This window comes from Aulonocara stuartgranti (genome assembly GCF_965226115.1).
Source record: "Aulonocara stuartgranti genome assembly, chromosome: 3".
NCBI lineage: Eukaryota > Metazoa > Chordata > Actinopteri > Cichliformes > Cichlidae > Aulonocara > Aulonocara stuartgranti.
In genome coordinates this window covers 78877248-78893221 of record NC_138941.1, presented here as the reverse complement: position 1 = coordinate 78893221, position 15974 = coordinate 78877248, and the positions used below count along the sequence as shown (strand labels likewise).

At 44.9% G+C, this 15974-nt stretch overlaps 1 protein-coding gene across 1 annotated transcript in view; it reads left to right on the top strand.

Annotated features, from left to right (window-relative positions):
• The first annotated feature begins 11440 nt into the window (after positions 1–11440).
• LOC309703688 (alpha-2-macroglobulin-like) overlaps positions 11441–15974 on the top strand; it is a 47868-nt gene continuing 43334 nt past the window's right edge. Inside the window, exons 1-4 of the mRNA XM_082528639.1 lie at positions 11441–11548; positions 11628–11808; positions 11904–12057; positions 15831–15883. Of these exons, the coding sequence (XP_082384765.1) occupies positions 11469–11548; positions 11628–11808; positions 11904–12057; positions 15831–15883 (468 nt within the window). The 5' untranslated portion in view covers positions 11441–11468. The remainder of the gene's footprint in view (positions 11549–11627; positions 11809–11903; positions 12058–15830; positions 15884–15974) is intronic.

Here is a 15974-nt window from a genome sequence, read left to right as displayed (position 1 = left end):
TCATCCTTATGAACAAATCCAGAAAATAACAGAAAAAAACAGTTAACAGCACTGAACCTATGAAGGACTGAAGTCTACTGATATACTGAATATCTGCTGCTGTTATGATATTATTAGATATTATTAGATATTTATTATGATACATGTATTTATGGTATGAGCTCACTCATGGTTAATGTGCTGAAACATGTGGCCAAGGACTAGACAGCATGCTCATTTAAATCGTGACAAACGTCATAAAGTTGGATTGTCTCCCATTTTAACAGCTCAACAATTTTCTCTTATAAATTTGACTACAGTAAAGGAATTCTGCAGTAAAGTCCGTTATCCCAAATGAAGTTAAATACTTTCATGAAATCAATTTCAAAGCATTTGGACCATATACACTTGCAATACATAGCTTTTTATCACGTATAGATAGTTTAATGATTAAGAATCTGCCCCCTGGATCTATAACTGTATCGAGTACTGTGAAATTAATATTTTTATGGATTAAAATTGCTGCTCCTCTTTGTGTAGAATTATAACAAGCTGAGAACACATTAGGAAACTCAGGTGTTTTAAGATCATTCGAACCTCTAAGAGGTCTGTGGGTCTCTTGTAAAAGGCCTGTAGTTTTTTGAGTTGGTTAAATATTTTTAACCTCTTTTCTCTGGAGCCAGCTCCATTTACATTCCATGTACCAAACCTTAGTGCACCCATAGTTGTCTGTGTATAACTAGGGGTGTACACTTTGTGTGTCGCTTAGACAGGTGGAGAGAATACATCACTTGTTCATAAATAAAGAGAAGGAGAGAGAAAAAAATGTGTGTGCATATTTACTAATATGAGTACGCTTGGCTTAAGTGTGTGTATCCTATATGACTGTGTGCGCTGTCTGACTGATGTAAATGTGCTGCCGTTGAGCGCATGACTGTGCGTGATCGTGCCAAAATATGTGTCAAAATAAAGGATGTTGTTTGTGGATGAGTGTGGAAGCAGGTGATCGAGGCAGTGAAAGAAATAAAGAAAGAAACCAAGGACAGGGGTGAGCAGCATAAAAACAAGAGGGGAAAAGAGAGAAAAAAAACCCCAAAAACCCCCGGAAACATTCCAATCAAACCACTGACGGAGAGTGACGGTGTTAATTCTGCTATCATGTCACACTTAAGATGCGATTTGATACTGGTAAGTTAGACAGATGTTAATGCAAGTTAGTGTGAGTGGATAGGGAAAGGGTGTAGCTGATTCCTATGTGGTGTGAGGTTAATACAGCCACGGAGTGATGTTGGGGTCGCGGTGGAGCTGTCCGTCCACGTACAGCCGGTCCACAGCGATGACAGCGAGGGAGCCCTTCTGGATGAAGCCGCGTCGGATTGGGAAGAGGACCCTGCGTCGTTCCAAGATCTCTTTGGGGAACTGGTCGTTCACGCTGAAGTCCGTTCCTTTTAATTCCCTGCTGTATGAACCACATTAAATGTTTTTACATATTAACATGATGTCTCCGTGTCTCTCTGTTACATATACAGTATTTAATCATTTTCTCACACAGTTCTTCTCTTTCAGATTTGTGTTGTTGTGTTTGTTGTCACAGGTTACAAAAATGTTTCTTACTTCACTCTAATGTATGTGAGTTTTTATTATAAAAAATCCCCACTCGCCCCTGTGGTAAATCCTTCAAGCTCGGGTCCTCTACCAGAGGTCTGGGAGCTTGAGGGTCCTGCGCAGTATCTTAGCTGTTCCCAGGACTGCGCTCTTCTGGACAGAGATCTCCGATGTTATTCCCGGGATCTGCTGGAGCCACTCGCCTAGCTTGGGAGTCACCACACCTAGTGCTCCGATTACCACGGGGACCACCGTTACCTTCACCCTCCACATCCTCTCGAGCTCTTCTCTGAGCCCTTGGTATTTCTCCAGCTTCTCGTGTTCCTTCTTCCTGATATTGCTGTCATTCGGAACCGCTACATCGATCACTACGGCCGTCTTCTTCTGTTTGTCTACCACCACTATGTCCGGTTGGTTAGCCACCACCATTTTGTCCGTCTGTATCTGGAAGTCCCACAGGATCTTAGCTCGGTCATTCTCCACCACCCTTGGGGGCATCTCCCATTTTGACCTCGGGACTTCAAGGCCGTATTCAGCACAGATGTTTCTGTACACTACCCCGGCCACTTGGTTATGGCGTTCCATGTATGCCCTGCCTGCTAGCATCTTGCACCCTGCTGTTATGTGCTGGTGCATCTTTACACAGCCTTCACTTGGGGCCTTACTTGGTGTGATAGACCCCAGCCTCTATGGATATTGTGCTCCACCTGGCTGGGATCTCACTTGGGGCGGGTCCAGGGGCATACTGTGTCCATCCATGAAAGAGTTCCGCACAGCCAGGCAAGATGACTGGAAAGAGTCTTCGGTTAGGATTAGGCAGTGAAAAAGCAGAGTGGTTAGGGAAACTGACCGAAACTCATGTTTCGTCATTGAATCCTAAGAAAATGTTAGTAAAGGTTATGGCTGACTCCACCACCCCCAGTGGACTCTGAGACAGCAGCACGAGCCAGCTTATTACCTGTTATTTACACTGCGTTTTACATACAGATTTCAGGACACATCAGTAATTGACCTCAAGAGAGGTTTTCGGCCTTTTAACAATTATAGGGAGGATTCAGGGTCACCTGGTCCAGCCCTAACTATATGCTTTAGCAAAAAGGAAAGTTTGAAGCCTAATCTTAAAAGTAGAGATAGTGTCTGTCTCCTGAATCCAAACTGGAAGCTGGTTCCACAGAAGAGGGGCCTGAAAACTGAAGGCTCTGCCTCCCATTCTACTTTTAAATACTCTAGGAACAACAAGTAGGCCTGCAGTGTCCATGTTCAAAGGCATTGTAAACTTTTTCTGTTGATTGTAAAGTTTTCTTCCCACACAGTGTACAGTGGACTCCAATGTTTTTGTCACTTTTTATGGAATCAAACTCAAAGTAATGTAAGTACTTCCAATCTCTAAATGCTGCATGGTCGTACTCTCTCCCACACTCGATACATTTTCCATTGTTGATCTGCACATGTCCGTTACCATGGACGTCACACTTGTACATCATTGTCATGAGACACTCTCACCAACAAACACGGTTTAGTAACACAGTAACGCAGCGTGCTCGATCCCTTACATTACCCGTTACTTGAAAAAGGTAACTGGATTACTTGTAACACGTTACTGCCTATCTCTGCACCTAAGAATGTCATTGTTTTAATCCAGAGTTACTCATATAAGGTTATGCATTTGTGCCTAAGAAATGATCCAGCTCCTCATATAAGTGAGGTAACACAGGTGGATATCAGTAATGTGCGCGCTGGAGCTGCTCTTCTACCTAGTGTTAGATTTGTATTGTTGATTGTCATTCATGCTTAGAAATATTTACTCATATATGCTTAGAGTTTATAGTCGATGTCATATTGATAGGGGTCTGATCCTTAATAGTCTGCAAAGACTTTGTGTGCATTCCAGGGTGTTCTGGCATTCACACCCTCCTGGGAGCATGGCAGCGGTCGTACCTTCTCTTATTGTTTCATGGTAGGATAAACACATCTATATCTGTTCTAGTCTAAGTGCCTTTTGTTTAGATGAACTGCTGGACTTCCAGACCAGCAGGTTTAGGGAAGTCAGACTTCAGTGTTTCATGGGTTCAATGCTGATAACTGTTTTTAAACAAACTCTATTTTTTGCATCTGTTAACAAGTATTAACAAACTGTATTAACATTTATGGATTAAAACATCTGTATGTGTGTAAAGCATGCCCCCCCCCCCCCCCCCCCCCCCCCCCAGAGCCCCTTAGTGAGACAGAACAAACAAAAACCCTTTTCCCGTAAAGGCAAATCAAAGAAGACAAATAGAATAACATGGGGTAATACTGCTGGGTCCAGAGGGTCAGACATAATGACTCATTCTCAGCAATGTTACAGTTTAAAAACCAGACCAGAAATCCCTCCACACTCAGCAGTGTGACTGTCACTGCAGTTATTTCAGTGGGCTGAAGTTTGATCTGTGTTGTTTACTAAAGTGCAACAAAAGCTGTTTAACATGTTTCATTTTGAATTCTTACAGAAACATTGTGATTTTTGTCTTTTAAGCAAATATAGCAGTCTGTGACATCACTGATGAATCCATCCGTTGTGTTTGAGCCTGTTATCACTACACAAACGTTTGTTTAGTCTTTCCCGAGAAACAAGGTCAAAAACATGGCAGTCAGACATCCCACGCTGGGTAAAGGGAGTTACACCTACTGTAGTTGTCACGGTCCTGGGTCTCCTGACCCAGCGTTTTTAGTTCTTTGTGATGTTTGTATTATCATACTTGTGTGATTTATTCTATGGTTTCTAGTTTTGATCCCTTGCCCTTCATGTCTCTCTGTGTCCCCTCTGTTTCGTGTAATTGTGTCTTTGCATGTTTGAGTTTGTTTTCTGTCACCCTGCATTGTGAATTATGTTCTCATGGTTGGTCTTTCGTTACTCTCTCTAGTCTAGTCTCTTGTGTTCCAAGCTGAGTATTTCCCTGTGTATTTTGGTTCTTAGTCCTCTGCCTTATGGTTTATGTCTCTGTTTCTTAGTTGCTGTCTCCACTGTGTCAAGTTCGCGTCTCTGTGTGAAACTTCCTGTTTTACTTTGAAGGTCCGTGTCTTATGTGAATGTGTCCTGCTTTGTTTGTCTCGTCAGTCCTGATTTCTCCCAGCTGTGCTCTCCTTCTGTGTCTCATTCCCCTCGTTACTCCCCAGTGTATTTAAACCCTGTGTTTCTCTGAGTCAGTGTCGCGTCGTCCCTCATGCTGTGTGGATCTCCCTGTGAGTTTAGTTTGTGAGTTTTCAGTTTAGTTTGCTTTGTATGTCTTTCTCCTGCCAGCGAATAAAGCTGAGTTCTTTGTGTTTAAACCTCGTGCCTGAGTCCTGCATTTTGGTTCCAACTCCTGCCTGCCGCACAGCGATTCATGACAGTAGTTCCCAGTGATTTTAGAAAATATCAGTAGTTACAGACTACAGGGGTGTATCCCAGCACTGGTGTTAAGACAAACATGGACACATACAGAATAGAAATAACTTTTTGTAACAGCCAAATTAAACTCTGAGCTGATTTAGAAACATCACCTCGGAGCACTGTATGTTACTGTTACGCCCCAGTCTAGGGGTACAGGAACGCAACACAAGTTTGAAAGAATTGCCCCGCCCTGGTCCCCAAAACCATACACAAAGGGAAACCAATTTCTTAGTGAATCGTGATTTATTTTTCTGCACTGCAAAAATGAAGCTCCGGGGTGAACAAAGGCCAAAATAACAAACAAAACAAGCTAAGTCAGGAGGAGGTGTTATCTACAACCCTATGTGAAATCAAATATCAAACAAAAGACAAGCGCTACCCCTAACTGAAATAAACAGGAGAAAACAGTGCAAGGAAAAACAATAAGGCAGCTCACCCCTTCTGTTGCAGTGCTATTTACAAGGCTATTTACAATGAAAGCTAATATACACACTATATACAAAACTCAGAGAAGCCGCACAAATCACAAGCACAAAAGTCTCAAGTTTTGGAGGCCAGGGTCAGGTCTGCTGCTGCTGTCAGTGGCTGCCCCGGGACAACTGCTGGTGAGGGATTTGAAGAAGATCACATGGCCAGGGGACCAATCAGCAGCCGTCAGCTCATCCACTCCGGGACCTGCAAAGACTTAAAGGAACAGACAACAACAGCCACCAAAACAGATTATGGACAGGGCCATAACACCCCCCTTCCCAAGACCAAACATCTCCCCTACAGATGTTTGGCGCTTAGGGGTTCCGAAAACCACGTGACAGCGCATCTGCCAGTACATTCTCTGTCCCTTTTTTGTGATGGATCTCCAGATTGAAATCTTGTACTAAGAGGGACCATCTCATGAGCCTTTGGTTAGAATTTTGCATTCGGGTCAAAAACACGAGGGGGTTGTGGTCTGTGTAAACAATGACAGGTGCTGAACTGGAACCGACATAGACCTCGAAATGCTGTAGAGCAAGCAATAGGGAGAGAGCTTCTTTTTCAATGGTGCTGTATTTCTGTTGGTGGGAGTTGAATTTTTTCGAAAAGTAACCAATTGGGTGATCAACACCCTGCCTATCCTCCTGCAACAGTACCGCACCTGCACCGTTGGCGCTGGCATCCACCTCAAGTTTAAACGGATGTGTGAAAACAGGAGCGGCAAGTACTGGTGTGCTGCAGAGGAGAGCTTTGGCAGACTCAAAAGCATTCTGGCATGTGGGGGACCATACAAATGGTTTTGACACACTTGTGAGACTGGTGAGAGGTGCAACTACATCTGCAAAATTCTTACAGAAGCCACGATAATAGCCGGCCATACCAAGGAACCGGCGAAGCTCACGTCTAGTGCGAGGCACAGGGAGATCTAGGATAGCCTGGATTTTAGCCAGCAGGGGGCGCACCTGTCCCTGACCCACCTGCTTCCCTAGATAAGTCACAGTGGCCTTACCAAAGTCACATTTGGCAAGATTTAGGGTAAGGGATGCCTCTTGTAATCTTTCAAAAATCTCCGTGAGTGTTCCAAGGTGATCTGACCAAGTCTCTGAATAGGCTACAATGTCGTCTAAGTACACTTCACAGTTTGTGACACCACCTAAGACAATGTGCATAAGGCGTTGGAATGTGGCAGGGGCATTTTGAAGGCCAAAAGGCATGACGGTGTATTGGAGGAAGTGATCAGGAGTGACAAAAGCAGAAATTTCAGATGCACGCGGAGTGAGGGGAACTTGCCAATAACCCTTTAATAAGTCCAGTTTGGTGACAAACTTTGCGGAGCCAACCCTATCCACACAATCTTCCATGCGGGGAAGAGGGTAGGAGTCGGGTTTGGTCACACTGTTCACTTTTCGAAAATCACTACAAAAACGTGGAGTTTTGTCTTCCTTCGGCATAAGAAGGCATGGGGAACTCCAGGCACTCGAACTAGGGACAGCAAGACCATTTTCCAGCAAGTAGGAAACTTCTTGCTGAAAAAGTGCACGTTTGGTAGGGTTCACACGATAAGCGTGTTGTTTGATCGGAGGGTGGTCACCTACATCTATGTCATGTTCGAGGACAGTAGTGCGAGACGGAGTGTCAGCAAACAGAGATGGGTAAGTATTGATCAGAGAACACACATCGGTCTGGGCGGCCTCATCTAAATGTTTTAGGTGGGAATTCAACTTATCCAATACTTCAGAGTTTCTGAGTCGGGAGCAACCCTCAGCACAAACGAAAGCTAAGCCATCACTTTCTGGGCTATACTGAGACGGGGATGCTGGCACAACTACCGACACGGCAGACAGCGCAGGGGGGGATGAGGATGAGTTTACACCTGCATCACGAACAAAATAAGGCTTCATCAGATTAACATGACACACACGACGCTTTCTCCTACGGTCTGGGGTACCTATAACATAATCTGTGTCACTCAGTTTCTCTTGGACAGTATAGGGCCCACAGAACTTTGCCTGGAGAGAGGATCCAGGAACGGGTAGGAGAGTCAACACTTTGTCACCCACTTCAAATTTTCTCTGCACGGACTTTTTGTCGAATTTCCTTTTCATTTTTTCCTGAGACGCGGAAAGAGCCTCGCGTGCAATTTCGCATGCTTTATGCAGACGCTCCCTAAAACAACTTACGTAATCTAATACGTTCTGCTCGGGGGTAGCTGTGTCGGACAGATATCTCTCTTTAAGCAGCCGTAGGGGACCACGCACTGTGTGTCCAAACACCAGCTCTGCGGGACTGAAACCCGTGGGCTCCTGCACACTCTCCCTCACCGCTAGAAGGAGAAGTGGCAGACCTTCGTCCCACTCTCTTCCTGACTCGAGGCAGAACTTCCTCATCATGGCTTTTAAAGTCTGGTGGAAACGCTCAAGCGCACCCTGTGATTCGGGGTGATATGCACTGGATTTTTGATGCTTGAGGGATAGCGATTTTAAGACCTGAGCGAATATCTTGGACATGAAATTAGACCCTTGGTCTGTTTGAACTGATTTAGGCAAACCGAAAAGGGAGAAAAAGTTTACTAATGCTCTGACAATGGCTTTGACTTTGATAGTGCGTAACGGAATAGCCTCGGGGAAGCGTTTGGCGGTGCACATTAAAGTCAAGAGGTACTGATGTCCTGACTTGGTTTTTGGAAGCGGACCTACACAATCGATGATTATGTGCTCAAATGGTTCGCCTAAGGCTGGGATTGGATGCAATGGAGCAGGAGGAATAACCTGGTTGGGTTTTCCGCTGACCTGGCAAACGTGGCAAGAGCGGCAATATTTGGTCACATCGGTCTTCAAACCTGGCCAGAAAAAGTGACGCAGAATACGAAGGTAGGTCTTCCTAATTCCTAAATGTCCAGAGAAACTGTCATGTGCTAGGCTGAGTACTTGGTGTCGGAAATTTTGCGGTACAACTGCTTGTTGAAATACGTTCCAGCCAAGATCACTAGAGGAGGGAGGATGCCATTTGCGCATTAACACATCATTTTCAATGCTGTAGACACGGGGATTCTGATCGCTTGAATTTGCGGCAAGTAAACATTTGGCCAAAGTCGGGTCATTCTGTTGCGCATGAATAAAATCTGTTTTGTTTACCTCAAAAGACAGGTCAGGTGTAGCGGGTAGCAGTTTATCAGACACACATTTTTCAGCTTTTTCCACAGGCAGTTCAGCTTTCTCAGGAACAGCTTCAGAACATAGAAAAGAGTCAGACAAGTCAACATCACCATATTTACGCTTGTGGGCGCGTGTGACAACACAGGCAGGAAAAACAGAGGGCAGACTGTCAGCAGCAGGCTCGGAAACAAAATCAAAATCATCGACGGGGTTTTCAATTACTTCAGGGATCGGGAAAACTTTCCCATTGGCTAGATCATTCCCCAGAATCATAGTAACCCCCTGCACGGGCAAGCGAGCGCGCACCCCAACTGTTACCGGGCCCGCAACGAGAGGCGACTGTAGGAAGACTCTGTGCAGTGGAGCTCGTAACACACTCATTTTCACTCCCCACACGAGAGCATCAGCACCACAAAACGAGTTACTTGAGAAAGGCAACGCGCTTTCCAAAATGAGAGACTGGGCAGCCCCAGTGTCGCGCAAAATTACAATCGGCACGCGATCCTCCTCTATTCCAGTCAGTGAGGCGAACCCTTGTGAAATGAATGGTCGGTAACTGCTGTCAAGACTGTCATTTCCTGGTTCATCACTGACGGGATTAGGAGTAGCAACCGATTGAACAAAACCAATGCTTTTTGGCTTTTTCCATGTGTGAGTTTGCTCTTTGCGACGGAGCGACGGACAACTGGCAATGAGATGGCCAGTATCATGGCAATAAAAGCATTCTCGGACAGTCATGGGGACCTGATCAGGGCGCGTTTGACGCTTAGGAGAAACCCTCAAACTCCTCGCAGGTTTCGACAACGGGGCACATTCACGGCGCACAGCTGAAAACGCAACGCGATGGGTCAACACAAACTCATCTGCGAGAACAGCAGCTTTAGACAACGAATCCACCTTTTGCTCATTGATATATACAACAACATTCTCTGGAAGACACGTTTTGAATTCCTCCAGCAGGACCAATTCTCTTAGCTGAGCAAAGTCCTTCACTTTACTTGCAGCTAACCACTTATCAAACAAGAGAGTCTTCTCCCTGGCAAACTCTACATGTGTTTGGTTGGCAGATTTTTCACACGACCGAAACCTCTGGCGATATGCCTCTGGAACTAGCTCATAAGCCCTTAAAATAGTGGATTTCACAATTTCATAATCCAGGCTGTCATCAATAGACAAGCTCGCACACACTTCCTGTGCTTTCCCCACCAATTTACACTGCAGCAACAAACTCCACACATCCTTGGGCCATTTCAAAGTGGTTGCGATGCGTTCAAAGGCATTAAAGTAAGAGTCAACCTCACTTTCTCTGAAAGGTGGCACTAAAGCAATTTGCCTGCTTGCATCAAATTGGTCAGAGGAGAGTGAATCAGAAGATTTACTCACAACTTTACTCACTGGGGTAGAGGTAACATTGCGCTGCCGGGAAGGATCCAGCTCCATAGCCCTTATGCGGAGATGCATAAGCTCAACTTCTTTGGACTTAGTCGCAAGCTCCACCTCTTTCAGGCGAAGGGCGAGCCCAAGATCCTCCGTAACCAATCCTGTTGATTGTCCGGCTGGGCTAACGTTTGGGATCTGAATGGCAGCAGGAGCCTCCGCCCCTGGCGACACCCGTCCACTGGGAGCTTTTGGGATGGTTGCAGCAGCTTCTGCTCCCGCATCCACCACCAAACCTCCAGTCGCCTCAACCGGCCGAGGTTTCGACTCCGCAAAAACCCCCTTATCCACCAGCTGAGCTGTCAGGCACTGCTTAATTTCTGCCTTTTTAGCATGTAAAGGCACACTAACATTAAACAAATCTGCCACCAACAACAAATCCGCCTTTGTGCATCGATCCAACTTATCCACGGTGGGTTGTAGTGCAAAATCATCCACATCAAAAGTCATTGTGACTAGATCACCCCCAACACTACAAGAAAACTGCCAACCAAAAACTGCAGACAACCCACAAAATACAATGAGCAAAAAGAATGGCAAAAGAAAAAAAAAAAAGGACGAGCCCCCACTTTATGTTACGCCCCAGTCTAGGGGTACAGGAACGCAACACAAGTTTGAAAGAATTGCCCCGCCCTGGTCCCCAAAACCATACACAAAGGGAAACCAATTTCTTAGTGAATCGTGATTTATTTTTCTGCACTGCAAAAATGAAGCTCCGGGGTGAACAAAGGCCAAAATAACAAACAAAACAAGCTAAGTCAGGAGGAGGTGTTATCTACAACCCTATGTGAAATCAAATATCAAACAAAAGACAAGCGCTACACCTAACTCCCTAACTGAAATAAACAGGAGAAAACAGTGCAAGGAAAAACAATAAGGCAGCTCACCCCTTCTGTTGCAGTGCTATTTACAAGGCTATTTACAATGAAAGCTAATATACACACTATATACAAAACTCAGAGAAGCCGCACAAATCACAAGCACAAAAGTCTCAAGTTTTGGAGGCCAGGGTCAGGTCTGCTGCTGCTGTCAGTGGCTGCCCCGGGACAACTGCTGGTGAGGGATTTGAAGAAGATCACATGGCCAGGGGACCAATCAGCAGCCGTCAGCTCATCCACTCCGGGACCTGCAAAGACTTAAAGGAACAGACAACAACAGCCACCAAAACAGATTATGGACAGGGCCATAACAGTTACTGTAATGTTTTACACTGAACAACAAGCTTTACTGTTGTCTATAGTTTAGTGTTCAGTGCTGAAAGCAGGATTGGGATTTTGTAAATGTGTAAGTGATAGACTTTGTGGAGATCAGAGTACATGAGTGCGTTTCAAACACGTGGCTGTTATGTGGGTGGGGACGATCAGCCGATATTTAACCGAAGCTGACACTGAGAACGATCACAACCAGTCATGGACCGTCTCTGGATCCTGAGCTGCACTCTGTGTGTCCTCCTGAGCTGGATGCATGTGGATCAAGCGGTGGCTGAACCGTGAGTTTGTCTTCAGCGTGTTTTTGTCTGTGTGAGTTGTTCACTGCAGTAACTGCTGTATGTGTGATGCTGTATGCAGCCAGTACCTGGTGGCCATTCCTGCAGTTATTGAAGCTGGAGCTGAGGCCAAATTCTGTGCAACTCTCCGACAGCCCAGTGGGACTCTGGTCATGACTGTCACTTTGATGTCCCGAGAGAAGAACACAACATTATTCACGCATACGTCAAATGAGGCCTTTCAAACCTGTGTTCAGTTTGAGGTTGGCAACCAGCACTTTCACACACAAAGTGTGTGTTAGTTTTTATTGTAAGCATTATTGGCTTTAATGACTATCTAAATATCCCACTGTCTCAGGCTCCTTTGGTACAAAAGGAGGTGCAACATTTTCAGGTGGAGGTACGAGGAGACACATTTTACTCCAAACAAGTCAGAAAAGTGATGATCCGAGCGTCTGATCCCGTCACATTCATCCAAACAGACAAACCCATCTACCTCCCTGGACAAAAAGGTAACAATGTGCTGTTATGTTATATAAGACATGTAGTTCATTCAAATTCCATCATCATGAGCCAGCTGCTCCACCATCTCCAATTTGTGTAACAAGTTTTGTGGTCCAAAATTTGGACACACATACAGTGATTGATGTGAAATGTTTGCTTCATAGAGCAAAATTTTTTCAAGATATCAATACGGTCGATCGAGATGTTTATTCGAAGTTTGAAATCCGACTCCATCTTTGAACATAACTACCGCATTTTCCAGACTATAATGCGCACTTAAAATCCTTTCTTTTTCTCAAAAATTGACAGTGTGCCTTATGTATGAATTCTGGTTGTGTTTACTGACCACAAACAGATTTTATGTGGCACACAGTGCTCAAAAATCTGTCAAAAAATGTTTTAGTACGCCTTTGGTAAGGTACGAAGCCGCACTGCTTGATGGATTGTCGGAGCATTACGGCTACCGTAATCAGAAGCCTCGCGGACTCGGCCTAATCTGGGTCCTAAACGCCGTCACTTCAGGTCCTAAAATCAAATGAACACTGCAGCATCACTGAGAGTTAAAAACTGTCTAAATTCTTTCCTCTTTAATAAAATGATCAGCCTTGCTGCTTTACCAGGTGTAACAATTAAGTTTAACATCCAGGCATCCATGCAAACAGAATTTATTAAATTTAGAAGTTAGAAGTTAGCAGGAAGTTAGCTCACTGGTTTTGCTAGCTTGTAAAACATGCTATGCTATCACTTCCAACATAAATGAAGACAGAAAGCTAAACAGCAGTGATGTTAGTAGGGTTACTGAAGTTGGGATAGCTGGTATAAAATGATGTGCTACATGATCGCTAGCGACACAGCTATGTTAGCATAACATAAACACAGTGAAGCTGGAGGATGAACGCTAAATTTTTTCCATTCGATAAACGTTCCCGATGGTTTTTGATGAATGCAATCACACGGAAAGATGCTTTAAATGGACCAAACTTCAGTCAGGAGAACAAATGACATAATCCATCCACAATACCAGGTTAGTCATTATTATAAGATAAGATAACCTTTATTAGTTTTGTTACAGCCGAAAGTGGACAAGTTACATAGCATAAATTATAAGGCGTTTAATGCGCCCTATATTCCAGTACGCCTTATGTATAAAAACAGTTTCAGACACGTTTCAGACACGTTCATCGTCAGTGCGCCTTATCGTCCGAAAAATATGGTATTTTAAAAAACAACAAAAGGAAAAAAAATCCCACAAGTTTCATATTTGAGCTCACACTAAGGAAGAACTTCACATTGCAAAAGACAGCTACTGACAACGAATGGTATGCAGTTATTTCACAGTGATGAGAAATAAAACATGCAGAATACTCAGAGTGCACAACTTTCCCCAAAGGGCAAAGGCCATATTATATTTTCCATTTTGAGACCTGCTGCTGTGATGGAGAATTAGGCAGTAATTCAGCTTAACTTTGTAATCGGGGACAGAGAGCACAAAATGAATCATGTCTGAGTAATGCCTCTTAGTTTATTTCAGAGTCAAATTATTTTTATGTGAAAGTTTAACGGTTTTAATTTTTAAAACTTCACAATAAAATAAATATGTTTAAACATGGCTTTGGAATTCAAAGTACAAAAAAATCGTGAGGGAAGAATATGGAGGGCCTCGGGTGCCAAAATTTATTAAACACATAATTAAATAATAAATTAAATGTGTCATTAATTACGCAGTGACAATTACAATGTTGCGTGGAGATCAGGGGCAGTACCCCTGGACTTGCAGACCGGGCTGGTGGTCCCCATTTTTAAGAAGGGGGACCGGAGGGTGTGTTCCAACTACAGGGGGATCACACTCCTCAACCTCCCTGGGAAAGTCTATGCCAGGATGCTGGAAAGGAGAGTTCGTCCGCCAGTCGAACCTCAGATACAGGAGGAACAATGCGGTTTTCGTCCTGGTCGCGGAACACTGGACCAGCTCTTTATCCTCTCGAGGATACTCGAGCGTGCATGGGAGTTTGCCCAACCAGTCTACATGTGTTTTGTGGACTTGGAGAAGGCATTCGACCGTGTCCCTCGGGGTGTCCTGTGGGAGGTGTTGCGGCAGTATGGGGTGTCTGGCCCATTGCTACGGGCCATTCGATCCCTATACAACCGTTGCAAGAACTTGGTTCGCATTGCCGGCAATAAGTCGGACTCATTCCTGGTGGGTGATGGGCTCCGCCAGGGCTGCCCCAAGTGGAGGAGTTCAAGTATCTCGGGGTCTTGTTCGCGAGTGATGGGAGAAGGGAGCTGGAGATCGACAGACGGATTGGTGCTGCGGCTGCAGTGATACGGACGCTGCACCGGTCCGTCGTGGTGAAGAGGGAGCTGAGTGTAAAAGCGACGTTATTGGCCGACCTACCCTCACCTATGGCCATGTGCTGTGGGTAGTGACTAGGGATGGGTATCGTTTAGGTTTTATCCGATACCGGTGCCAAACTTTTGAAACGGTGCCGGTGCTCAAACTGGTGCTTAAAGAATGGAGAACACAAAATTGGTCCTCTCATGGTCAGCTGTTTTTTTTGTAAAAAGATAACAATGTTAGCCTTTTCTGCAGCTATGTGGCATATATGGTATCACTCTTGGCTGGAAGCAGTGTTTAAAGAATGGAAAAAACACAAACTTTGTCCAAGAACCTCTCATGTTTAACTGTTTTCCACTTTTTCTTTGGTCATTTTAGCCTTTTTGGCCAGGGTGAAGGGAGTATCTGCCATCAAACAAGAGGACAGCCGCATGTAGCTATGATGATGTTTGCTAGTTCACCTTACCTGCATTAATGTAATAACGTGGTTAGCCTACTCAATGTAAATTACACACGAACAACATTAAGCTACTCACGCAGAGAAGAACAGCTGCTGCTGCCATCATCATCCTCATCATTTCTGCTATACTGGCAGGGCTGGGGGCCAGGACTCTCCTCTTAGTGTTTTTGGGGGATGTTGCTAACTCCGGGTCGATAACAGGCACCCCACCCGCAGTAGATGTGCTCGGTGTGAGGTCTCGCAGCAAGCTATCATACCGCGCGTTTCTGGGCTTTTAAAAAAAACGCTATGCGTCGCCAGGTGTTTCATCGGATTTGAGGTGTTACCTCCTTTGACAGTATCACAGTATCAGCTTAAAGCACTTGTTGCAGGCTGCTGAGTTTGCATCTTTTGCTGTGAAGTACAGCCAGACTTTGACCGCTTCGACTTGGGCATTTTTAATCTGTAGCTCTGCTCTAAAAAAACGTACGTACCTGGACCCGCCTACTATCCTCGGAAACGTAAAATGATTGGCTAGAATCTGAAGTGTATCACAGCTCAGGAAAAAAAAGCACCGAAATAAAGCACCGAAATGTGCGCTGCTTTTCGGTCTGGTTACTACCGTTTATGTCAGAACCGGTGCCATCATGGCACCGGACACCGGTACCCATCCCTAGTAGTGACCGAAAGAAAGAGATCGCGGATACAAGCGGCGGAAATGAGCTTCCTCCGAAGGGTGGCTGGCCTCTCCCATTAGAGATAGGGTGAGAAGTTCGGCCATCCGGGAGGGGCTCAGAGTAGAGCCACTGCTCCTCCACATCGAAAGGAGCCAGCTGAGGTGGTTCGGGCATCTGACAAGGATGCCTCCTGGGCGCCTCCTGGGTGAGGTGTTCCATCTTGGCTTGCTGTGTAGGGTAACCAATCACATCTATGTTTGATAAGTTGCAGTGACTTTGTTTTAAAGTATAAAGAGAGAAACAGAGGTAACCTCTCAATTTTTCTCAAAGTGAATTTCAGAGTCGTTGCGATGGATAATAAAATGCGACCTGCCAATCAGCTGGTGAGTTTTTGAACAGTATTATTAATAATGCTGTTTGCAATTTGGATGCAGTGATTTACACAACAGTTTCTTAACTCCACCTGTCTTTCTT